General features: G+C 41.0%; 2 protein-coding genes across 4 annotated transcripts in view; one reads left to right on the forward strand and one right to left on the reverse strand.

Annotated features, from left to right (window-relative positions):
• Positions 1 to 290: 290 nt before the first annotated feature.
• LOC134186003 (lipoamide acyltransferase component of branched-chain alpha-keto acid dehydrogenase complex, mitochondrial-like) lies at positions 291 to 21,187 on the reverse strand. Its single transcript, XM_062653906.1, has 13 exons — positions 21,046 to 21,187; positions 20,951 to 20,981; positions 20,083 to 20,258; positions 12,088 to 12,164; positions 9,881 to 10,071; positions 3,244 to 3,323; positions 3,085 to 3,171; positions 2,690 to 3,019; positions 1,025 to 1,102; positions 897 to 968; positions 719 to 838; positions 584 to 655; positions 291 to 517 (listed from the first exon to the last, which is right to left on the reverse strand). Exons 1-13 carry the CDS (start codon positions 21,178 to 21,180, stop codon positions 350 to 352), a joined length of 1,617 nt encoding a protein of 538 aa, XP_062509890.1. The 5' UTR covers positions 21,181 to 21,187; the 3' UTR covers positions 291 to 349.
• A 39-nt stretch (positions 21,188 to 21,226) lies between these two features.
• Positions 21,227 to 25,690, forward strand: part of LOC134185966 (ribonuclease 3-like) — a 42,284-nt gene continuing 37,820 nt past the window's right edge. For all 3 annotated transcript variants that reach the window (XR_009970883.1, XM_062653858.1, XM_062653859.1), the window contains exons 1-5: positions 21,227 to 21,363; positions 22,431 to 22,574; positions 22,771 to 22,857; positions 22,916 to 23,002; positions 23,069 to 23,146. Coding sequence is in view for 2 of the 3 variants with exons in the window: in XM_062653858.1 (XP_062509842.1) it covers positions 21,298 to 21,363; positions 22,431 to 22,574; positions 22,771 to 22,857; positions 22,916 to 23,002; positions 23,069 to 23,146 (462 nt within the window). In the remaining variant the exon portion in view is untranslated. The remainder of the gene's footprint in view (positions 21,364 to 22,430; positions 22,575 to 22,770; positions 22,858 to 22,915; positions 23,003 to 23,068; positions 23,147 to 25,690) is intronic.

The following is a 25,690-nucleotide window of genomic DNA, read 5'->3' on the forward strand; positions in this document are numbered from 1 at the left end:
CCCCGCCCATTCGAGACATGCAGCCTAGACGGAGACTTTCCAACAGCTAGAATGGCGACATACCTCTCGTTTAGCAAACAAGGCTCGACTACGACCAATTTGAACACGTCCCGGCATCGAGAAGGCGTCTTACAGCGCAAAACGAGCACAGAACATTATCGAAATCTTGCTCGTCCAATTAATAGAACATACGTTTGGCTACGGATAAGATTAATATCGATAACGCCAGACTTCCGGTAAGTTGTGCAGCACTGTCGCGTGTCGCAAGTTGCCCGCGAGAATCATTGAGGGCTCGTGTTGTTTATTACATTTTTAGAATTTTGACTAGACACAATGACAGAAACTCTCGTTACCTCAAGTCAAGCAGCAATCTACTAGGATCTTCAAGGTAAGCCTTCCACACGTTAGAGAAACGAGCCATCGTGGCTCCGTCAATGATGCGGTGGTCCGCCGACCAACTGACTTTCATCACGTGAGTCGCTACGACACTTTCGCAGGCGCCAAATCGGGGTAAGGTCTGCAGCCAGAAGCCAAGTTAGGACAAGGAAGCTGACGGAATGCAAAACTACATGCTGTTGTGTACCTGAATGCGTCCGGTGGCTCCTATGCAGACTTGTGGCGGGACGATTAGCGGCATTACGTACGTGCCACCTATCTATAATATGGAAAACAAACAAGGTTGTTACCACCACCATTCCATTTATAAAAAGTGTGTTACATTTCCGATGTTTGAAATTGTGAAAGTCCCGCCACCAAGCTCGTTTGGCCCGAGATGGTTTTTGGCTCCGAGCTCTTGCAATCTGTTTAGCTCCTCTGCTATCTCCAATATTGACTTGGTCTGGCAAAGGAACCAGTTAGACAAGCGCCTTGGGCACATCAGAGATTGATCGACGTACCTGCACCGACTTGACGTTCGGTACCACAAGTCCATCCGGAGTGTCCATGGCTACCGAAATGTTATGGTTTGCCTGTTTGGAAGTGGGAGGTCAGTTGGCGACAGACAGAAGCACAAACACCTACCAACTTTGTATGTAATCTCAGTCAAGTCGTCGTTGAACGAGCTGTTGAATATAGGAAACTTCAACAGTGCTTGAGACGCAGCCTGCAAGTAAAAGGGATCAAGAATTATGTTTGTGAAGGGCATGTTGACGTAGTAGCTACGCACAGACACTAGTTTTGCTCTGATATTTCCCATAGCCGCGCGTGCCTAATTGTAGTGCGAAGGAAGCTATTTGTCAGAAAAATGTCTTGGCAGTGATCTGAGGTGGAGATATCACCCTATCAGTCAATCTTTCAGTCTATGTTAGAAAATATCTGATGGTGGCTGACACTGTCACATTCAGGAGGAAGTTCTCCAATTACCCAATCATTTACTGGATATGTGATAGTGTCTGAGCTATGGTGGGCAGCCAGTAGAACCCACAACTCAGTGGTTTTCAGCTTGGAGTTATTTGATTCTTGACCACATTAGTACAGCTTTCCCCACCCACATGGGCCCCACCTCCGATATAGGTAGTTATTAATAGTACAAGACGTGTGTCATTATGTTGTTCCTTTACATATCCTACCTGGCATCACTAAAGTCTCAAATTTCTGTACAAAGTAAATAAAATGACACTTGTATTGAAATGTAAATGGTCATACTTCACTGTAGATAAAAATACTGATGAGGTTTGAGGATATTTTTCGACTTGGTATTGGCTTGAAGCACCATGCTGCACAATGTTGCAGTCTGGTGTAGCAACACTAAGCGTGTTTTCTTTCAGTAGCCATGTTTAAATTTACAATGTTTGAGTAGAATATATTGGATGTCCATAGAATGTCACCTTCCCGCTTCTAACAGATCACCTGCAACTCATGGAAGGTGGTGAAATGGTAAAACTATGCTTATAATTATCACTGAATGAGTGGACTAGACTAGAAAAAGGTAACCAAATATACAGTAGGTGCAAGGTAATGGTGCATGGACTGTTTTGGATATGCACAAATTGACGTCAGTCAACTGTTTCACATGTCCAGTTAGTATTGGGTGCTGCCTTGGTAGCATTCTCACTAGCTACAGAATGGCTTTCACAAACCAGCTAATTAATTGCAGGCTTGGAGATGTGTGTCATGAAAGTAGTCACATCTAAGTGATCTGTTGGTCATTATACACAGTAATATTGACCAATGACTGTCAAGGAGCAGTAGTTGGTCGAATTAGGCTTTAAGTGACAAACTTAGTTGCCTGGAGTTGTTCATTGTGTTGATGACTGTCTTGTCATGACAAGTAGACAGATTGCAGACCATGAAGAGATCATACGTCCTGGTGTGATCTCCTAATTATGTTGTCTCAGATTGATGTTTAAAATCAGAAACAGCACTCACAATAAGTAAGATGCACTTGATGTTAGACAAATACATATGCTGTTGTGCCACTTCCTTTACTCCACCCACCCATACCACCCCAAATAATTTGATGTTGCTCCAACCCCACCAAACAGGCTTCAAGAGCACTTCTCAACAACAGCAAATCCTACCAATGACTATTGAGAGTAGATATTAAGCATGTGCAAACTACAAACAACTTAGTCACAATTGTCAATTTCTAAAAATATAAATGATAATTTGTTGCTGATCACCACGTCATTCTCTCATTTTCATTGAAATAAAATGTACTCGGTTACGTTACTAGCAATGGTGTTCTTACCTTTATAAAGAATGGCATGTATGTGAAGTGGACTCCTCTTTGGCTTAATGTTTCTTTTATTCTTTCACGAAATTTCACCAGTTCATTCATTCTAATCTCATCGTGAAATCCAAGGTGTGGAATTAGATTGGATGCAGTCATCGTTTTCAGCATTGTCTTCATAAAGCCTTGTACTGGCTTTCTTTCATCTTGCCGACTCGGAATACTGTCATGTGAAACTGGAGTTGGAGCTGATGGCAAGGGAGACATTCTTACTTCCACAAACTTATGCACATCTTCCTTCAGAACACGACCATTCTTCCCAGTACCAAGCACATCTGCCAAGTTGACCTATAACACAGAAAGGCCAGTTGATAGTTGATATCCTGTATTGTATTATATAATTGTGTCACTACTTTAAGTTCTCTAGCAAGATTCCGCACAGCAGGAGTTGCCAGTGCCTTCTGACTTGCTGCTGCTTCATCTTTCACTGGTGGTGATGCCTGGGTATGCCAGAAGTGGATACGATACATGAGACAAGAAGAGATCTGTACGAGCAACAGACATTTATTTACCTCGGCTGATACATAACTGACTGGTACTGAATGTGAATGTTCAACCAGAGGAATTGTGAAATCTTCAACAACTTGATCGTCTATTACAGATAGTGGAACCAATAAAATAAAGCCACTTCAAAATATTGGCTTCCAACCCCAAAAATATCACTGGTTAGTCAGCCAAATACATGTTTGCTCTTTAGTTTTTTGCTGACACTGAAACTAGATGTGACTGATGCACATCAATGTATTAATGCAGTACATGCATTACCAGTGACAGAAATAACAGTGAAATTAGCAGTGAGAATCATTCTAAAACTACCTAAATGGTGTCCCGGCCCGTTTTGGTATTACGTTTTACTTTAGTTTTGATTTTAGTTTTTCAAGACAATTTTAGTTTTAGTTTTATCTGCATAAACTCCATGAATGTACTTCCTACTAATATGAGAACAGGTGCACCATGTAGGTATAAATGCAATCATTATAATGCAGTGAGTGCAAGAATGACCATGCGTGTGAGTGTACAAGCACTTCATTGCAAATGTTTCATGGTAGCAGCACTAATGCTATAAAATTGATTACGCCAAGATCAACCTCTACTGTTTTGGCTTTCTGTAATGGTCATTGGCTCTCACAAAAATTTGGTCCAGATGCTAGAGATGGTAGCATGCATGTGTGGATCCCCACAAGTCAATGAGACAGCCCAGGAAACAATCAAGTGGGTGAAACAAGAACTTTCATTGCCACTCTCGCAAGGAAAGGTTTTGACAGAATACAGTAGGCAATGTACTAAGAAGTCAATTCAAATTGTTGCCAGACTAAAAAAGTGTGTTCACGAACAATAAAGGATTCTTAGAAACCTTGGTCTTACACTTTGGTGCACGCAAAGACAGGAATTTTAGTCTTTCTATGTTGTTTTACAGCTATTAAAGTTATCCGAGGCGTTAAAACTGTTCTTCAACTTGCACATTAGTGAGTGTTACTGACATATAGACAATAAATTGGTGAATAGATTAAAGCCTCATTTGTCCAGACCAAACAAACGACACACAAACAAGAAAGGATACCGTATTTCCTCGTTTAAATGCTGTGGCATTTATTGCTTTCATCCCTCCCTAACTCTCTCTGTTGTGTTCACTTTAACAGGAAAGTGGCTAGTGAGATTGCCGTTGCAACAGGTGTGGTACTTACCTTCATTAGCTAAGAACAGAATCAGAAAGAGCAAGCACTCTCAGTAGGTGAGTTTGACCTCTGGTTTTGGAGAAATAGCATACTCTACATATCTTTTGTATGATTTCGCTTTTCCACTAACATGCGATTACTCCCTAGATCACTGTGCCTTACATAAACTGGTCACTATGACACTGTACAGGATATGTACATGCAGTCACATAATTTATTAGATAATTGCCTAACAGAATTATGATAAGCATGATAATGTGTGCTCATAGCCACTTAGCCTTCTTTCATATGCAGTCTAAAACCCATACAAACGGAAATCCAAACTCCCTCAGTGTTTCGAATGGTATTAAAGATCGCTTTTCTGTGACCTAGAGTAGGTGAGTTATAGCAGATTTACGATGTAAGTGAACGTAAACAGTGTGTGTGTGTGTGTGTGTGTGTGTGTGTGTGTGTGTGTGTGTGTGTGTGTGTGTGTGCACGTGTGTCTTTATGGCAGTGAGGCTTGGACACCTTTGTCTCAGCACATCAAGAGACTGCAGGGTTTCTGCATGCGTTGCTTATGAATCATCTTGGGTGTATCAGTAAGAGAGAAGCAGAGGAATACTGATATTTGGGCTAAGGCAAGTATTGAGACTGTGGAAACAATGATCAGGAGGAGAAGGCTAAGGTGGCTAGGCCACGTAGCCAGGATGGAGCCTCACCGTATTCCAAGGCAACTGCTGGTTTGCAAGTTTGAAGGGGATAAGCGTTCTGTAGGCGGACAGAAACTGAGATATTGTGATGACAGATTTGAAGAAATGTAAGCTCAACAAAGAACGGATATACATTGCCCAGATCGTCCTAAGTGGAGATCCACAGTGCACACTGTAGTTACACAGTTGAATGAGGAAGCTGAGGAAATGGGAAAGATGAAACAAGACAAGAGGAAGCAAGTATCAGATCAGACCGACCTACAGTGTTCTCAACCTGGTTGCACCTTTACAACTCAAAACAAGGCAGGTCTTGTCAATCACCAATGACAGAAACACGGAGCAGCAGCCCAAAAGATCCTCTCTTGTTATCACTGCCACCAAAACTTTAAACAGCAAGGTTATAGCAATCATATGAAGTTCTGCTATCAAAATCCAAACACAATCAAGAGATTACATTGGGGGCAATAAAGTCTACCAATTACGGAAGTGACCTAACAATTTGGTCTGCACCAACTACTTTAGTGAAGGCAGAACATGGATGGATGGATGGATGGATGGTTGGATATATTTTAACATATAACTATACGCAGCTAATACAGAAGTCTCATAGTTTTGTCCGATTGGAATCTAAATCGTACGTGCAAATTAGCAGACAATCTAATGCAAAAGTTACACTGCTCGTGTGGACTGGGCATCCCAGTCACAAGTGCAACTATGAGATTCAGTGCTGGTAAGTCTGTCAATTTTCTGTCAAAACTCGAGAGTTGCATTGCTGAATATTGACAGTCAAATGGATGGATGGATGGATGGAAGATTTATTTTAATGGATGAATATACATACTTCCGGTAAAATTTAGACTAACAGACAAATGAGTAACAGTGTTAGTAATGAGGAGCAATTTCAAGATACTAACATCTAGGTTGTTATTAAAGAAAGAACAAACTACATGGAAGTAAACTAGATGACGAACACACTAACGAACAGAAACAAAGGTGCTGGCTGAAAAACACTTCCAAGGATTGATGTTGTCTTTTCCAGAAAGGCACTTCAGCTTGCGAAGGATGACTTCTGAGTTGCATCTTTGAACGGTAACTCCTAGTCTCTTTCTGTCTCCAGTATGACTTGAACTCTCTTGCATTAGGATGGCCTTCAAGATTTAGACTTCTTAGATAGCTCAGTGAGATAGTTCAATGCACCGTCACCCCAGAGACCAAAGTGCTCAAATATAAGAGGTCGAAACGTGGGGACGCTACCATCAAGAAGAACTTCGCTGGAATATTTGGTCATCTTTTTCTTCGTGTACTTTCTAGCAGCATGGCCTTGTTCCACAGCAGCTGTGCGAAGGATGTGCATAACCAACATCAAGGTCTACTGAAGTGCCTGAGGTGGAATCAAAAACCGTTATGTCGGGTCTATCATCATTAAAGCAATAGCGTTTTTGTGGCTCCACTTTATTGTGTATTGATAATGCCTTCAAGCAGTCGCTCCAACATCTCACTGTTGAGTTATGTTGCCAATGAGGACCTCCACCAGATTTGCAAGTGAGCATGTGATAACCTTCTGGGTCAAGAGAGGAGCCACATTCACATTTCGACCACCAGTGATGATATGGTAAAGCAATGTCCAATCTTAGAAAGGCCGCCAATCGATAATTGTGCAGGTATAGTGCGAGCCCTCCCATGCTAGGCGAAGCTTCTACCCAGTCACCGGATCCCTTTCCCTGAAGTGATCTGAGCCTTGATTGATCTTTGTTGGTGTGACACGAGTCTAGACACAATTGTAGTTTTACATTACCAATTGGAGAACCTAACCGTTTCTGTAGATGATGAGGGCGATCTTGTAACGCTGGAAGAGAAAAGTTGTCATCGGTCACATCTTCTCTGTATGATAGTAGGCATCATAATGCGGCATGAAGCCGACCTCTGATGCCGTCACTTGCGGTGTTGAGAAACGTGCTGTTCATGACTTTGCCCATGATGGATGAATGGATGGATGGATGGATGGATGGATGGTGTGTGTGTGTGTGTGTGTGTGTGTGTGTGTGTGTGTGTGTGTGTGTGTGTGTGTGTGTGTGTGTGTGTGTGTGTGTGTGCGCGTACATGCGCGTGCATGCGTGTGTATGTGTGGTGCGATAGCTCAGTTGGTTAGAGATTCATCTTATAGAGTAATTACATCCGGGACCTTGAAGGCTCACAAGTTCAAGTCACAGTGATAGCAAGCTATGGCATAATTTCCTTAAGCAATAAACTAACACACATTTGCTTCTCTCGACTCAGGAGTATAAATGAGTACCCGGTCATTGACTGGGGTCCTAAGTGGCCATCGGCTGTGATATGACATCAGCTACTGGGGTCCTGGTGAGACTTCGGGTGCTCACACCACAGTTGGCTTCACGAGTTGGTGCTCCTGCGAGTGTCTGGCCCGGCTCCAGGAGTTTGCTAGCGAAGGCACAGAGTTCCCTGAGTAGTGCACAGGGCCCAGCTTAACAGCTGGGGGCGTGACCTCTGAGAGGCAGCTCCTGAGATTTAGGATTTAGGTGTGTGTGTGTGTGTGTGTGTGTGTGTGTGTGTGTGTGTGTGTGTGTGTGTGTGTGTGTGTGTGTGTGTGTGTGTGTGTGTGTGTGTGTGTGTGTGTGTCTAGATTTGCATTGTACACAGATCTAGTTTGCTATTGTTCATGATATCCGTCATCTTTTCAACTGTTATAACATGAAGATGTTCGATAAAAACATTCACAGCTGTGGCAAAATCTACTAAATAGTCACAATTAATACCCATGCAACAAGAGGTTTATACTGTTTCTGGCCAATAGGTCTCAAATTACCTCAGATTTTTTAGGGCATATGGCCCTTCAACTAGATGCCAAGCTATGCCCTAGTTATCAATAGTATCTAAAATGCACTGAACATCACCCTCATCTTTCTGCCACTTGCTAACTGCATCTGATCCTTTCCTTTTGGCTATTCCTACAGGTTGAAAGGATTGCTAGACAATCAGGTGCAGCAACAACTCGACGCTAAGACCAGTACACATTATTCTCGTTTGTATCTGACATGCAATTCGCATACATTTATGCAAATAGGAATGGTTTGTACTGACTGGAAACATCTAGGTGGTGGGTAAAAGAACAGGAGATGAATATGAGACCCAGATGATAACACCCACGGGGACACTCGAGGTGAGCTCACACTTTCATTGTTCTCTATAACGGACAACTTTCGAATGTGGCAACAAGTGGAATTTGGTTGTTTAGCATTTATCTGCAAAAACCTTCCTTGCAAAATAGGGGCAATGAAAGTCACATTTTAAGCACTATCTGTGTTTGGCCCGTAGACTATATCGGAGGATAGTTTCAGCTCAGCATCATCGATTCCCTCCAGACTAGGGAAAATATTGTACTGTATGTCATGTTCCTCACACGCTCTTGGTAGCAAGAATTCTCAGAAGCTCTGATCCTCAAAGTACACTAATGCAGATTCAAGGTTTCAAATTTGGTCCCATGATATAAACATAATGTCTCCATAAGGCCACATAAACTTAATTATTATATTCTCATCCCCACCCGCATCAACACAATTACTACTCGGTTTCATCTCCTTGTGTTCGGAAGGTCTGGAATTATAGTAGCAATGTGGTTCAGCAGAGACGGAGTTTGTCATCGCTCAAATACATCCGGATTGTCGAATTCTTATGAACTGGTTTGGGTGCATTAGGGCTAGCTAGGGTTACAGTTGCAGTTAGGGTTACGATTAGCTGAGCTAGCCTCGCTGACTTATACAGAGGATACGCCTCTGGACAGGTATAGATAACTTTGCTGCAATGCCTGATGAGTTTGTGACTGCAATGATACACTGCTCACTTGATAAAACTACATAATAAATATAAATTTACCACCTTCCACACCGAGAACAGGACGTCAGGAGAATGAGAATTTAATTAGAAATTTAATCAGAATTTAAGAGAGAATTTAATTAGAATTTAATTAGTCAGGAGAATGAGAAATTAACTTTATGTGGCCTAAACTACCCTGTGTACTATTGGCTTCCTTTTTCCTGCTTACTAAATGCAATGCCCTTTACCTATGAACTTTCCGTTACTTCGGTTTGGCTTGGCCTCCATCATGGCAACAACCACACACAAAGAACTAAGCATCATTTTTTTTCTTTGGTCCAACAAATTCTTTTGTAGCCATGAGAGTTGCTGCTCTTTCAGGCTCAACATTAGCTTCTGCATATCTAGCTCCTTTCAACAAACGAATCTTTAAACTGGTTGGTTACCTTAACTCTTGCATGTGGTCTTTAATGAAGATTTATCTCCTGTAGTCCAATAGCACTTGAAGATCATTCCCGGGCACTAGACAATGACTGTCTGTCATATGTTGTTTACGCAACTATTTGACCACAACTCCAGAAAGTAGCAATAGACATAATGACTATAACTCTGATGGTTTGAGTGTGCTTGAGGCTCAGATATCAAATAATGGAATAAGGGTCATGTTTCACTGGAATTAAGACTTGAGGTGGAAAGGTCTACACAAGCTGAAGGAAGCTCTATCTGACTAATAGCACAGCTACTGTGTTACTTTGTAACTCTGTTGAATGGTAGATGAAGCTGCATTACAGTAACTTGCATTACTGTACCTTGTATTACTGTTGCTTGTAAAAAATAAATGACAAGATTTTCTGTTACAGGATTGTTTCACACCCATGTTTTAAATCAACACAGCACATGGTATACACATTGATATTAATTAAAATTCCCAATATGTGCTTGTACGGTACCTGTAGCATCTCCATTTGCTTCAAGCTCAATGTCAATCAAGGCCTCACCAACTTTCACAATGCCATCTACTTCATGATATAGGTTTCGTACAATGCCACTGTATCTGCTCGTTATTCCAACAGTAGCCTTATCACTCTGTACTTCACAGATACTGTCAAACTCGGCAACTTTGTCTCCAGGCTGCACATTCCTTGAATAGAAAATAAAATTCAGCCTCTTGTTTTACCGTATCTGTCTGCCTGACAACTGCTTTGGTTTTAATGAGTAGATAGCAGTCAAAAATAGTATTTTTCGTACCTTTACAGTCATAGTTCTCACAGCTTTTGTATTCAAGCCTCTACAACTTTATGGCAAAATAAAATGGAAAATACATCATGTCTATGTTTTAAATCCTTGCATGCTATTGGTAGATACTAATAATCAGATTTAACAAAGAACACTGGATATCTAGGTACAGTTCAATCATAACAATATGCACACACCTAATAATATCTAAGCATCACCATTTCATCATGTAATGATGATGTTATTCATGTGTGTGTGTGTGTAACTCAGAAGAATCAGCTTGTAATCGTCATCCTCACAGGGTTCATTTCTTCAAAGGGTTTAGCTGATGTGTTTACAGTGCACTGACATTTAGCATCAAGCCTACAGTAAAATCTAGTCAATGGCGTATACACTTCAGATACAACTTACTATAACTGATTAGACCTTCAAGTTGAAATTGTTGCCAAATACATGGATGATTGTTAAACATTATCTGGTTAGGGAAACAGTAATTGGCTATTTAGGATTAATCTGGTTTGACAAGAATTAAACTTTTGTCCACTACAACTAGGCATAAAGACATTGCTCACCTGCATCCAAGAAATATGTTAGTTTCTGGTTGCCACCCTCATGATTTTTTGTCTCAGATCAATTACTGCCTTACTTCTTGTGTTTGTTTATTTTTGGTACATATATGGAGTCAAATCATGTTAGTAGATTTGAAATGGACCTAAAATGCTGCACAGTTTAAATTCAGAGTTAATTAATACCATTGAAATCTATTTGGTGGGCGTAGCATAAAGAAATAATTGCCCACATCAAATTTTGAAGAACTGTGGACTAGCCTGTTCTCAGACGGGAAGATTAGATTATTAGTTGTTAGTTAATTAATTTATTGTTGTATGCATTCATGAAGTATATCTCATTCACAGAATTAGCAGCCCTGGACACAATTCTCATGAAGTTAATTAATTTAAGTTTGTATTCAAATTTATGTTGTTAACCCGAGGCGGAGCCTCTGGTTACAGTAGTGACAGAACGATGGAATGAATCATTAGACGGATGTGGGTGGGTCAATAGACCGATGTGGGTGGCAATACTGTATGGTTGTATGTGCTAAATTGTCACGAGAGCTGATGCATCAATTGTCCTAGTAATTAAGTTGTTTCTAACTAAACAAATGCAGGTGTTTAATTGTTTCTCGGACTCAACTAAAAGTTACAAGACAAAGTAGTTGCATGGATATGTTGAATTGTGTTGTGTGTGTCATAGTCCATTTCTTCATCACGCAGTGTTTTTCTTCAAATACATTTTATGCGTACGTGTACACACGCGTATGTGTTCGCAAGTTTTACCTCCTTGTACGCAAGCCCATTGTTGGTACTAAAGTCCGTTCAACGAATGGAGAGCCCGTGGGAAAATTTTCATATCTAGAAAGTGAAGCACCTACAAAGAAGTTTATTCACATCTTACTCAAAAGCACGTGATTAGGAAAGGCCAGATAAACAGAGCAACGCTATCTATCCTGATTACTGCACTAGGATGTGCTTCCAGCCAATGGCACGTCTTAGATCCACTTAATTTAATGCTTGCAACAAAGAATACCAACAGGAACCAGGACTCAGTGTTGTGTTAGCAATTGTTATCATTTTTGTCGCCTCTTAATTAGAAGTTTTCTGAAAGATTTTCTCACTTACTGTAGTGAACCTATTTACACAGTTAGTTCTTTAATACCATCTGATATTCTGTAGTAGCTGCACTACCAAATTACAAACTTGGAGCAAGCACTGATGCAAATAGTGGACGGTGCATGACAACCACTGTTGCTCTTACAACCAAGTTCATAGGGTATGGCAGTCTCCACCCTAATTAGCCCTACCTTCAAACAAGGCTTCCCAGACTTAAAGTAGATAACTGACTCAAACTGATTTTATTATACTTCATAGAGACCATTCCATTTGATGCCGCATTTACTTGAGGTGAAACCCTTGCATTTCGCTGATCATTCAATGATTGCTTTGGATAAATGAGATACTTATTAAGTCTTAGGAATTATACTGCATTTTATTTTATGGTTGATTTCCAAAGGTCCCTGCTGCTGTTACCTTCTAATCACAACTGAAAAATTTCTGAATGCAATTAAACAGCTCGTACGCAAGTTGGGAGTTGCCTAGCAAAAACCCTGTTTGATAGAGTGCTGATTTGCAAATACACGTACGTGACTGGATCTAGTAGGCAGTGTCTCCCCCTACAGGAAACAGAGCGATCGCTAATGAATACAGCCAAACGGGTGCTTGAATGATGTCGGGCCAGTGGGAAAGTATAGCTCAGGTACACTGTTTGCAGTCATGTGATCTCGACGTGTAATCACACACTAGTCCACCACATAAGGCAAAGATGGCCTACAACATTTTAGAGACAAGGCTAAATAGTGCAGCAGCTGCACGTTCTGTAACCTAAAAGCTAGCAGCCAAGGGTTTAGCACTTCGGTGCTGCTTCATTGCATGAGTATCCCATTCTAAGAATTTGCCATTAGGTAGAGTCCCGTATTTAGTTTTGGATACCGTCTAGATTCAGACACTAGATCTTTGTCCAACACAATTGTCTACGTATGAAATATAGGGCAACGTAGAGACGTTAGGTAACTATTCTTGATCTGTGATAGTCAATAGATTTGGCTTGTTCTAGCGAGACCAAGACTCAACTAAACCTCTACCACACCCTACCTCTAGACCTGGACAAATACCTCTAGTTTTGGATGGCCTCTCGTGTAGAGCTACCAAAGCACAGACACAAACCAAATCTATTTGCTACAGTAGCCTAATGTCTCCTCTTTCAAATGATAGTGTGGGCAGTGTTGCCGTGTTTCGTGCGTAGCCACGATCGTCGTCAGAGTTGAGTGAAGTCACACTCTCTAGCTTCAGATGCCCGGAACACCCTAGATCACCATTTCCTGAGCAAATTTAGACACTCTATACAGATTCTGAGCATAGAATCTCATCAATGCCTAGTACTAAAATCAACTTTGAAGAGACTGCTTCTACGTAGTTTGAGCCAATTTATCATTACTCTCTGCAGCATACAGATCGTACCGTGCCGTTTGAACATCTAAGGAACAAAATTTCGCTATGTAGCAGTATTTTACTGACTTGTAACACAATCTAGAGTAATGAAGTTTGACTTTCACGGTCAAATGTAGGGTATTCTTCTCTGCTATTGGATATCTAATTTCCTTTTTCTCCTGAGATGGTAGGATTAATTTGTTCCACTTTTCATACGGCATTACCTATAAAGCAAGTGTTTCTGACCTCTCTTTTGCTTCACTAACAAATGGGTAACATGCGGCTAGCCCAAGGCAATTTGTAAATTGGCACGGTACACTGGTCTGGAAAGCTGAGGCTAGGTATGTCTAGACTAGCTATTTGTTATCCGTTTGTTATTGAAGTGAAAGAGAGGTCAGAAATGCTTGCCTTAGGAAATACTGTATGAAAAGTGGAACAAATTAATCCTACCATCTCAGGAAAAAGAAGTTATATATCCAATAGCAGAAGGGAATACCCTACTTTTGACTGTGGAAGTCGAACCTTTCTTACTCTAGATTAAGTAGCAAGCCAGCAAGATACTGCTACATAGCGAAATTTTGTTCCCTAGATGTTCAAACGGCACCGTACAATCTGTATGCTGTAGAGCTAATGCTAATTTGGCTCAAAGTAGGTAGAAGCATGTCTTCAAAGTTGATTTTAGCACTAGGCATTGAGATTCTATGCTCAAAAATCTTTACAGAGTGTCTAAATTTGCCCAGGAAATGACTATCCAGTATGTTCTGGCTATCTGAAACTAGAGGGTGTGACTTCACTCAACTCTGACGACGATTGCGGCTATACACGAAACACGACGACACTGCCCAATACTATTGTTTGAAAGAGGAGAAAATTGGCTATTGCAACAAATAGATTCAGTTTGTCTGTGCTTTGGTAGCTCTACACGAGAGGCCATCCAAAACTAGAGGTATTTGTCCGGGTCTAGAGGTAGGGCGTGGTAGAGATTTAGTTGAGTCTCATTTTTGCTAGAACGAGCGAAGTCCATTGACTGTCACAGATCAAGGATAGTTACTGAACGTCTCTACGTTGTCCTATATTTCATACATAGACAGCTGCATTGGATAAAGGTCTAGTGTCCAAATCTAGACAGTATCCGAAACTAGATACAGGACTCTATATCTAGTTCACATGCATATTTACTCCGTTCTGAAGAATTAGCAACTGGGCAGAATTCTCATGACGAATTTCGTTCAGAGTTATATCCCGTTCAATGATATCCCATTCTGAGATCGATCTCAAAGTAGAATACTGTAATTCACAAAGTTTCATACGCGACTATTTTCGTTCATTTGACGAGAAGAGCTTTTGTATGCATCATATTTTGTATGGCCTTTAACGGACAATTTTAGCACACGATAGTACAGTAACTGTTTCATTCTACCTGCATCGGCGTAAGTGATTTATGAGTTCTAAGTTAAAGCAAAAAAGTGGTATCCATGCTTAGCTCACGACAAAAGATAAAAAACCTACTACCACTACCAAAGAGATCGGTCTTTTGTCGTTGTAAAACCAGTGTATTGTTCAGTTGGATCTTGTATTGTGGTACATCATCAACATCTCTGGTGGTGATTTGTAATAACAGTTTGTCATCCAAGAAGAAAATTAGTACGCATTTTAATTTAGTACATTTAGGAGTTGTATGAACAACATGAAAATAAAATGCATATGAAAATTTGTGGATTTACAGCATATGCCGTTACAGATCCCGTTCTTTGCCTGGGCTGATTGATTGTTAGTTAATATCCCGTTCTTCGCTCGGGCTGATTGGATTATTGATTGTTAGTTTATATCCCATTGAAGACAAATGAAACTGTAACCAAGTGTCCCGTTTGAAAAATCCTGTTCTTATCCAGGCAGCAGGCACTGGGAAGTCACGTGTTATGTCTTACTCACCCATATATACTGCAATCAAAGGTCTCGTCTCTCAGGCATTTTGGACGTTGTCACTTCGAAAACGTATCGGAAGTGTCGCTTGACTCCAACAACTGGCTGTAATAGATGAATTCGCAAATAGACTCTAGACAGCTTTGCAAAGAAGCATCAAACTCTGAAAGATATTGAACAGTCTTGTCTGGTGGCATTGTCCTTAGAAGATGGTTAATTTTACATAAAGATAAACAGGACCGTAGAAGATGTAACTCCATTTGGAGATTCTCTAGATCACAAAGGTGTTCTTGGCATTCCTGTATCTTTTTTATCCTTTTGGAAAACAGCTGTCATAAAAGCGTTTTGACCCAAAGACTGGTGAACCCAAATATTCTACACCACCTTTGGAAGAAACCACAGGAACTCCTGATTTCGACTCGACCAAGAGACCTCACATTTAGTGGCATTGAGATGAAGACCAAAATCTGGTCCACGTGTTTCAGTATGTCAAAAATAGATGCAACCACTTCCCATAGACCTACAAAAGACCTGTCATCTAGATACCACGATTGAACTGAATATCTGTGAAAGGACCAACGCTGTCTAGAAACTCAAGGACAACCAAGGAAAAAAGTAGTGGCCCGAGAGCGCCAGCCACCTTCTAAATCCCAGGAAAGCCCACACCTACTTGACCATAGGGTAGAAATATTTCCGGTAATTTGGCTTAGCAGACACACAACAGACATGGTAGACAAGGTGGCGATAGACCTCTCCAACAGCAGTTGGTCTTACTCCATCACCATTATTCTTGTGCAGGGAGGTCAGAGGAGCTCCAGATAACCAAGGTGGCACGTGTCTATCAATTGAACCGGGCAAGGCAAAGCATACCCACTATGTTAAAGATTCAAGACATTCTTGAGCTGCTGGTGCTTATGTTCCTGACACTGCATCTAGCAAACACTGGGCCCTGAGTTTAGAGAAGCCAGGACTGGTCACTTTGGGAGAGCTGTCTGTGTGTGTGTGCGCGCGTGTGTGTGTCCGTGTCTTGCCATGTACTCGTGTATCTCCAAAATGCAAAATCGCAGTGCCACCAAATTTTGCATGCCGAATCGATCAAGCTTGACAGTGAAGGTGTCATCGTCTTCTGGAGTTCTTGTGGGACGACACAATTTCTTGCCGATCGAACTCGCCTCCATTTGCGTGTGAATTTCTCTAAACGACGCATCGGATCTCCACCAAATTTAAACTGCCCATTCCTGACCTTAGACAGTATGCACGAAGCATGTCGTTTATTACCCGACGACGATGTTAACAGCAAGATATTTTCGCCTATATCCAGGTCTTTAAAAATACACCTACCTAGTTTGCCCGTGTATGTGCATCGACTAGTCGCCACATTCGTTACACCTGTTTCCTACAAGGGCAGCAACGTTTTCAAACTGACGACATCCAACGGGACCGTTGAAATAGCAAGATGAGGTGTGACTGGTCATATATACGGGGAACTGACGTGACTTCCAAGTTTCTGTTGCCCAGATATCTAACTCTGAACGGAAGACTTGCTGCCAATTTCTTGGGAACGGGACACTCGGTTACATTTTCATTTGTTTTCACGAGATATTAACTAACACCTTCCAGTTCATTTGAACGCACGCCCACACCACTCACGTGTAGATCGACTGTATGTGTCGTCGTCCTTCCCAACGCTTTCAGCAATCAAAGATTTCTTGCCGATCGAAGCAACTCTTCTAGCGCTTGCGTTTCTCTCAGAATTCTGATTGCGTTTGCACTGAATCCAAACTACATGTTTCCAGAACAGGACACTCGGGTAGATTTTCATTTGTCTTCAACGGGATATTAATTAACGAACAATCAATAATCTAATCAGCCCGGGCGAAGGATGGGTTTCTGAGCAAGTATAATATAGTAGCCTTAGCAAGGCTCTACTAATTCTGATCTGTATATCAATGATGTAAGGTTGAACAGTTATTGTAAACATGTGCAATAAACTTAGGTTAACATTATCCTTGAACATCACAATAGTTATGAAACATCAGGTTGTTCAATATAATTTTCAAGGACAAATTTGATTGACATCTTTCCCGGGAAGAAAGTAGGAAAGAGAACGACCAATACGAAAAAGAAAGCGCTCTGCCAATCGAGCGTTATCTTGATATGATAGTGATTGAGACATGCACACTCTGCAGCTGCAGGCCACCATTCTGGTTCTCATTCTTTTCTCATGGGTCACACTTATATAAACTGCTCAAAACTGCTTTAGCAAACAGTCAATAATCACTTTGTGATGCCATCACTTATCTGGCCTTCCACAAAAGATTCTAGGTTTCCTTTCCCATTTAAGCTGGATTTACAATATGCAAACGCTTGAGCGTCGCGTCGCGTGCTTCACGTCGCGACACGTCGCGTAGTACAAATTCAAATTGTAAATGGTCGATGCGACGCGACGTTCGACGGACGCGACGCGTCCAAATAGAACCAAGTTCTATTTGGGCGTCGAACCGGAAGCTGTACACGTCGCATCGGAAGTAGCACCTCGATTTCAACCAATCACAGCCAACTATAAACGCATGTGTGGCTTCCTTTGGCAATGATTATTGATTTGGGCGCTGTACTCGACGTTGAGCGGTCTATAGATTGTGTAGGGAGCTGTCCTTGCTTGTGGATGATCAACTGCAAGACATACAAAGACCTGCGTGCATGGGAGAACGCCTAGAAATTGATTATGAGCAAGCTGGGGGTTGCGGCAGAGTTCTGCTAGTAGAAAATCAAAGCGCGAGTGGTCAGTTCAATAATTCAGGCAGCGACGTCTACGGCGCGCTGAAGTTGTATTGTGAATGGTATGACGCGTGGGACGCGATACGTGCCACTCCCACGCAAGACAACGTGACAGGACGCACGCGACGCGATGCTCAAGCGTTTCCATATTGTAAATCCAGCTTTATCCATTCTTTCCACCCTCAACGTAAGAAAGACTGGAAAGCATTCCAAGCTATCTGGAAGAGAAAGTGGCATCATTCAAACAGCCTAACCAGCTGTTCCAGTCTTTCCCTTCTAATTAAATATGCCCAAGCCTATATTATCAATGTACTATTGCTGTAACAGGCAATCATTGGATCTGATTATGTTGTGCTATTAACATATTCATTGATCATGCAACAATCAATTGATTGTGCAGTGCTATCAGTCTAGCTGCAGTTTGTGCAACAATGGATCCATCGTGTAGAACTGCCAATCATTCTCCGGCATCTGCCATTCCTGGATGAGTAGCTGCTGAGTTCAATTGAGTAACTACTTTGCTACGTTATTAGTACTTGACCCTACGGTTGGGTTAGGGCCTTCCAATCAATCAGATATCAGTTGATAGTGCTGTGTGTGTGTGTGTGTGTGTGTGTGTGTGTGTGTGTGTGTGTGTGTGTGTGTGTGTGTGTGTCTGTGTGTGTGTGTGTGTTAATCAGGATATCCAAGACGGCGAGTCCAATCACCGCCGAATTTGGCTCGTGCATGCCAAATCCATAGATGTTGAAAGTTAAGCTGGCGTCGTCTCCCGCAATGACGCGATTTCCAACCAATGGAACCCGCCTCAAACCCATCTCCGCTCGTGTGCAAAATCTCCATAACGGAGTATTGGACCGGCAACAAATTTAAACTGCCCATTCCTGACATCGAACGGTGCGTGTCGTTTATTGCGGGCAATGCCGGGAAAGGCAAGATATTTTTGCTTATATCTGGATCTTGAAAAAAACGGCCACAGTCGTTGCAACGCCAGCAATGTCTTTGGAACTGTCAAAATGGCAAGAGTCAGCACAAGTTGTGACTTGGTATATATACAGGGACCGGATTATCCGGGTGAGTATGTAACTGCACGTGACTTCCAAGTTCATGCTGCTTGGATATATTTCCAAACGGGATTCACATCAAATAGATGCTAAGTTCGATACACCTGTTCCTCGCAACGGCAGTAACATCTTCGAAGTAACACGACGTCCAACAGCACTTCAAAACGACTTCAGCCAATCAATAATCCAATCAATGAGATTTTGGAAAAGGGGGCACTTCGTTACATTTTCTTAGCCTTCAACGGGATACTAGCTATATAACAATCAATAGGCTCAGAACGAGATACCGTTGACCGGGTATAACTCTGAACAAAATTCTTCATGAGAATTCTGTCCGGTTGATAATTCTTCAGAGATATACCTTATAATGATAAATTAGAACCGGATAGTCATGCAACAACATATAAATTTGCATACACTGGGATACTCGATTCTTGCTAATTTCTCAGAATGAGATACAATTAAATGGGATATAACTCTGAAAGAGAATTCCATGTGGCTGCTAATTTTCAGAACGGAGTAAAAATGCATGTGAACTCATGCAACAGCAGAAATTTGCATACAACATTAAACTAATTAACTTTATGAGAATTCTGTCAGGGGCTGCTAATTCTGTGAATGAGACATACTTCATGAATGCATAACACTATAAATTAATTAACTAACAACAACTAATAATAATGATGATGACGTTCAGTGCTTTCCTGGTGGTCATTGATATCCACTAGGCATGCTGTTCCGATGTTCGTGGTCACCGTAATGCCTGCAATCTATATCAAATTGGCTAGTCCTTGATCGCCGTGTAGACTACACAGAAACATGTACCCTGCTCGGTTCACCTGTAGGTGGGTGGATGCCCAGATGGGTGTAAAGACCCACTTGTCCATCATGGAGGGGCATAGCGACACAAAAAAATTTAGTAAGCATTAGTAATATTAATAGGTAATCTGCCTGTGCTGAGATACATCAATGAAAAGCATAATGAGATTGATATCAATTGTGCAGATTCATCCATGATGTGCATAAATGGATCTGTGTTATATCTAACAGAAGTAGTGTACCAAAAAAAGTTTGTTCTTACTGCATGACTTTACGTTCTTGTTAGCCTACCTGTCTCTTTACATGCTTTAGATAAACACTAAATTCTGCCATCACCTTATTTAGCAATTGTAGTTTGCTACAGAAATTGGTTGTGTGTTCATACAATGCATACCATTCCTTGACGGTGACTTCAGCGATACCTTCTCCAATGTCTGACAACAGAAAAGGAACTGTTTTCTGTAGAGCTGCAAACAAGCAACAATAAACACAGTATTACTCAAGCAGTAAAAGTAGGTACAACATTTCTGTGAATAAACGCCTTGGCTAAACACAATGCTTAAAATGAAAACTAGACAAGAAATGCTTCACACAGTATACATGTATGTAGAACCAACACATGATTATCTATCATCACTTGAATAACTATCAACTGTACTGCCATTATCACCTTCAATGCGTCAGTTCCTCCTCAACATACATGCATGATTACGTTCTTGTCATCCAAGGTTTCTGTTTTTTTTCTTGATTCCCTTGTTGTTCTAAAGCGTTCCTACTAGATAGTGCAGTAGTTTTGCACAATCTGATCAGTAAAAGAGATTGGGAATAAACAATCTTTATGGTACAAACTAATCGTACTACCCTCAGCTTGAAAGAATTGCGCAACTTTGTTAGACTGTCTAAAGCACGTTTGTGCAATCCAAGATGCATATGGTTATGTTACTAGTCTACACTGAATATCATCATTCGATATAGGCGTCCAATATCATCCTAGAGAGTTGTGACCATAATAAATACGTAGCCTACACAACAAAAATAACACCACCTGTCTACTAAATTAGGTCTGCCGTTGTGACGCTAGGCACCACAGTAGAACCTACAACACTTTGCTCGAATCTAAACTCTACAATGCTATTCGAAGATGTACGGTAGGTAATACCTGATGTTGTCATTATAGAATTTGTGCAAATCTGCAAACAACACAAATGATAAACAGAAAGGCGAAGACAAATATGCAGCAACTATCATTCCCACCCTAAAGGGGATCCATATGCAACGACCAGTTGGCACAAATTTCCGTAGATTGCAATGTGGCCAGCAACCACCTCTGATTGCAGCACGAATCGTAGCCCTCACAAATGATCCTCCACATCGCAATACACTTGCCATAGCCTACTTAATGCTGGTTGATATTAAGTGTGTGTAAATGCTTCGATAAATTCCGCAGCAACGCTAGATTCGGGTATCAACGCGTACTGCTACGAGTTTTCTTTGCGACCAATCCAAATGAAAAAGGCTAGAAGGGATAGCTGCTCTTTACCGTTCTATCGACGAGTCGAGCCACAGAGCGAGGTTTGTACTATAATTTTAATTAATTAATCTAAACGCTGTCAATGTTATATTGTTGTAAGTTGTAACCTTTTATTTAGTGATATTTGAAAATGATGGGAATTGAATTTAATGAATGTTCTAATGCATATTATGAAGCAAAGAAAGTGACGGTGTTGCAGGCAATTCAGTAGACCGCTTAATTAAAGTGCAAGTACAGCTTAATTAATTAAATTACAGCTAGTGCATTGAATTTTTGGTTTTGCCAATGTTTATACCAAGGCCGAGTAAACCCTCTCACGTTTACTGTATGTGGAACTGCTACTTAATTAATTATTTGAAACGTTTCAATTAAACTTAAAAGAAGGTTCTAAAATTAGACCACTGCTAGCTGTGAACATACAGTTTAAACTTGGGAAATGTGTTTTGTCACTTTTTTTCTTCTTCAGGTACTAATCTACATCTATTGGTCCTTCGGATGGTGAATATATAGTAGAAAGATTAGGGTTAGGGTTGGTCTTTGTATGAGATTCTGTTTCATGCTTTATTAACTGACAATCCTCATTGCCGATGGAAACAGCTTTGCAGTATAGCATCGATATGTCCAGGCCTAGTGATGTGTTTCATCCAGATTTTGAACAAGGTCTACCAACGTATTTTGACCTAACAGTGCAAAATCCCCTACAACGTAGCTGTGTTGTGCAAGTGGCGGCCTGTATGGGAATTACAGCAGAAGCCGGGAAGTCAGAAAAAGACACCGGGCACGGGTTAGTTTCAGCTAGCGGTAGTGTTTCCATCCTTTTGTTTTGGTGTCTCTGGGTTTGTGGTCAGCTCACAGCCTCAAGATCTTGAAGATAATTGCTAGACGATTGACATTTTATAAAAATACAGTATTACTAATATTAGTCAATCCGTAGACAGCAATATTCTTGTAGATTGTAGCAGTACACCAAAGTAATTTTACATAGATTGTCTTAAATGTTAGTGACAGTTTCACCTCACTTGACAGAGTGTTGGGGAGGTGTTATATTATGTTGGTTTGCGAGAGATTTTTACCATATGTTGTGTGGTTGAATCAGCTTATCGTGTAGGGAACGAAGTCATCTACAGTTGTTGCTACAGATGAACTGTGTTCATTGCACAAGTCATTTAAAGAGGCTTTGCTGGAGTGCCGCAGTGCTGGAAGAGAAAATATTGAGTCTACACTGTCTGCACATGCTTATCACAAAGACTTGGTCAGATGAGAAATTAACTGATAATGATGATATCTTTTATCTTGTACAATGGTGTGTTAAAAGTGGTGTGTGTGTGTGTGTGTGTGTGTGTGTGTGTGTGTGTGTGTGTGTGTGTGTGTGTGTGTGTGCACGTACATGCATACGTACACTATTTACTGTACAACTTTGCTCATATATTCATTCGTTAACTAAACAGGACGCAACGAGTTTGGATCCATTGGGAAACAACTTGAAACTATTACATGTCTATAGTATACATATCTCTCCAGATGTCAATTTTCAAGTGAGTGCTGCTTTGAAACCTTAGGATTTATTAACATGCGATTTTCTTACATTTCTAGCTTTCAAGGCCAACTACCATATTGTGTGGTGAGAGTGAGTATAAGTTCCAGGGGTTTTGCTTGATTTCTTCTGTATCGCTATCCCAAGTAATTGTAGCATTTGGTTGTTCTGAGTAAGACTTTCATATTAATTGGTTTTTTTACTTTCTCTAGGTCCCTTGTTGTAATTTTGTTCTTTTTGACACTACCTATACTGCTAGTCTTACAGAAATGCCAGACAACTCAATAGAGGTATGTATGCTTTGTTTGTCAGGAGAATAATGTGTTGGTGAATTTTTTCAATGACTGGTTCTAGGAAGTTTTGCAGTTAGGAACACTTTGTAGTGTCAGCCAAACTTGTCATTTTTTAGTTGTTAATGTCATTTTGTTGCTGTTTAGTAAGGTGGCAGTCTACACACCCCCCCCCATACACGGTCAAATTTGAGATGTCATTGAACCAGATCAAAATACACTCAAAATTAGCTAATCTGTCTAGGAACATTACCTCACAAAGACTCTTCGTAATTCCCCCAATGCGAAAAGTTGTGGCAGAAAGAAGGAGGCATGTTTGAAGGTTTACTCAACAGCAGCCCATTTCTTTGTCTGGTTACTCCGCCGTTTTTGTATGTACAGGAATTATACATGCTCTAGCTAAACGAAGAGTACAGCTGTCCTGTAGGATGTGCTGTTTACCTCAGACATATCTATATGCTTTTGTATTAGTTTATTAAAACCTTGCACAGAAAGCAAATGTGCAACATTGAGTGTGATTGTTACTAGTCAGTGTTCGTCAAATCGCTACACCTGTTAGTTGTCCCTGGGCTACCATGTGCCCATGTGTTGGTAGCCCGGGAAAATGTTAGGTTGCCCGTCATAAAAGTGCAGAAGCTGCTTAATTTACTAGCCAATTAAAATAGCCAAAATATTTTGGGTATTAAGAATTTATGTCTAATTGTATCCATAATGACATCTACATATGTTGCTGCCTTTAATTTTAATAATAAGAAAAGCACATAGACTACCTATTTTGAAATTTAGACTAAGAATTGAGACGATCTGAAATAGTTATTAGTGCTCAGTAACTGCAAGAGGTGTTATGCTCTAAGCATTAGCAGCTAGTTTGCAATATGCAACATAAAGGTAGACCTAACTACTGTCTGATCCATCAGACCCGTCACTTCTTTTCACATTTGTTTTCTTTCTGGGAAGACGATGACCATGAACGTGTCGCCAACCAGTCGACCCAAGAATCCAAGCATTTATGGCGGGATCAGGGTCAAACTTCCGAAATTCTGGACCATCACAATGCACCCTCATAAGGTCGTTCAATGTCTCTTGCTGTAGACGACATCGCCGATTGGCCTTTATAATTTTCATGCCTACACCACATAACAAATATATAGAGCATAAATTTACCAATGTAATGTACCATGGCTTGCTTTACCTGAGAACTGCCGTTCACATTCAGCAGTGCTGGGACTCATAGTGAGCATGATGTGCACAAGGTGCAGAATATTCGAGAGGTCACCGTCAGGGTTGCTGAATTCACCTTCAATAGATCAGCGTAGACTGAAAGTATAGGAGAGGTTCGAAGTGAGGCTACACGGCGTTTCAGTTTCCCTGCACTCACTGCGAACACTTTCCACATTGCAGCTGGCATTTTTCAGTGCTAACTCAAAAGCTTTAACTAAACCGCTGATGTCGTCATGACCAAAGCTCTTTCTCTCGGTTTCATCGTATGGCCATTTCTTAAAGTTTAATGCTGCGAAATGTGACAATGGTGGATTCTTGAAGCAACCAAAGCGCATTTTCAGATATGACAAAGCACCCTTCACAAACTTCTCTGCGTCGTCATCTAAGTCGACAGTGGTAACAGTGTTAGCATGGATGCCACCTCTGGTTGATCGCCGAGAACTAAGTTGCAATGTACCAAATGTGTTCTCATGTGCATTGAACATAGCATTGAACTTCTTACGATAATCTCCACATTGCTGTAGAAGGTCTGGTAAAGCATCAATGCAATCATCAATAATGATTGGCACTTCAATTAAAACAATGTCGTTCTGTTGGAATTTTCTTGAGACTTTAGTCACAATCGCAAGAAAATCAAGCATCATGTGAATCCAAAAGATAAAACGGAGACTCAAGATGGTATCTAATATACCTCGAGCTCTAGACTTCTCTTCGCTACTGTTTCCGGCGCCAACAACCATATGCTCCAGGTGGGCAGCTAAAGATGACAAGTTCTGCAGGATTGCTTTGAGAGCCCGCTCTTTACTAGCAACCCACCTAACTTGCTTGATATCAGAAAAGGACTTGAGCTCTTCGTCAAGAGTAGATGCAACTTGTTTCAGCTCTCGTTGCTGTTTAGGTGAATACGGATATATTTTGAAAATTTCCTTAATACTTGCTTCAAACTCTGCAAGATATGGAACCGCTTTAACTGCATCAAGAATGCCAAGCTCTAGTTTGTGAGCAACACAATGAATTACAACTGCGCAAGGATAGTCTCTGACCAGCTTTGCTTTGACACCGTTGCGAGCACCCATCATGACAGCAGCACCATCAAAATTCCCGCAAACAATGTTGGCCCCATGCGTACAGAGCCTGAGGGTATCCTCGGGTTGTTCACTAATAACTCTTCGCAAACCATCCTTTAGCGCTGTATATACTCCATCTGCATGAGCGTGTTTCAACTCTATCAATGCAGCCAACCTAGTCACTGGTCGACCAGTTGTAAGATCAATGTAGCGAACCATGACAACCTCCTGTTCCACTACAGTCAAATCTGTTGAT

This window comes from Corticium candelabrum, chromosome 10 (assembly GCF_963422355.1).
Source record: "Corticium candelabrum chromosome 10, ooCorCand1.1, whole genome shotgun sequence".
Taxonomy (NCBI): domain Eukaryota; kingdom Metazoa; phylum Porifera; class Homoscleromorpha; order Homosclerophorida; family Plakinidae; genus Corticium; species Corticium candelabrum.

Excerpts from the sequence above, each read along its gene's own strand:
- LOC134186003 (XM_062653906.1), bottom strand. The coding sequence starts at position 21,180 with ATGGCAAGTGTATTGCGATGTGGAGGATCATTTGTGAGGGCTACGATT. Across the intron at positions 12,165-20,082 it reads TAAAGCATGTAAAGAGACAG|CAATCATTGAATGATCAGCG; the intron begins GTAGGCTAACAA and ends ATTTATCCAAAG. Across the intron at positions 3,324-9,880 it reads AGCAAATGGAGATGCTACAG|ACGATCAAGTTGTTGAAGAT; the intron begins GTACCGTACAAG and ends TATCTGTAATAG.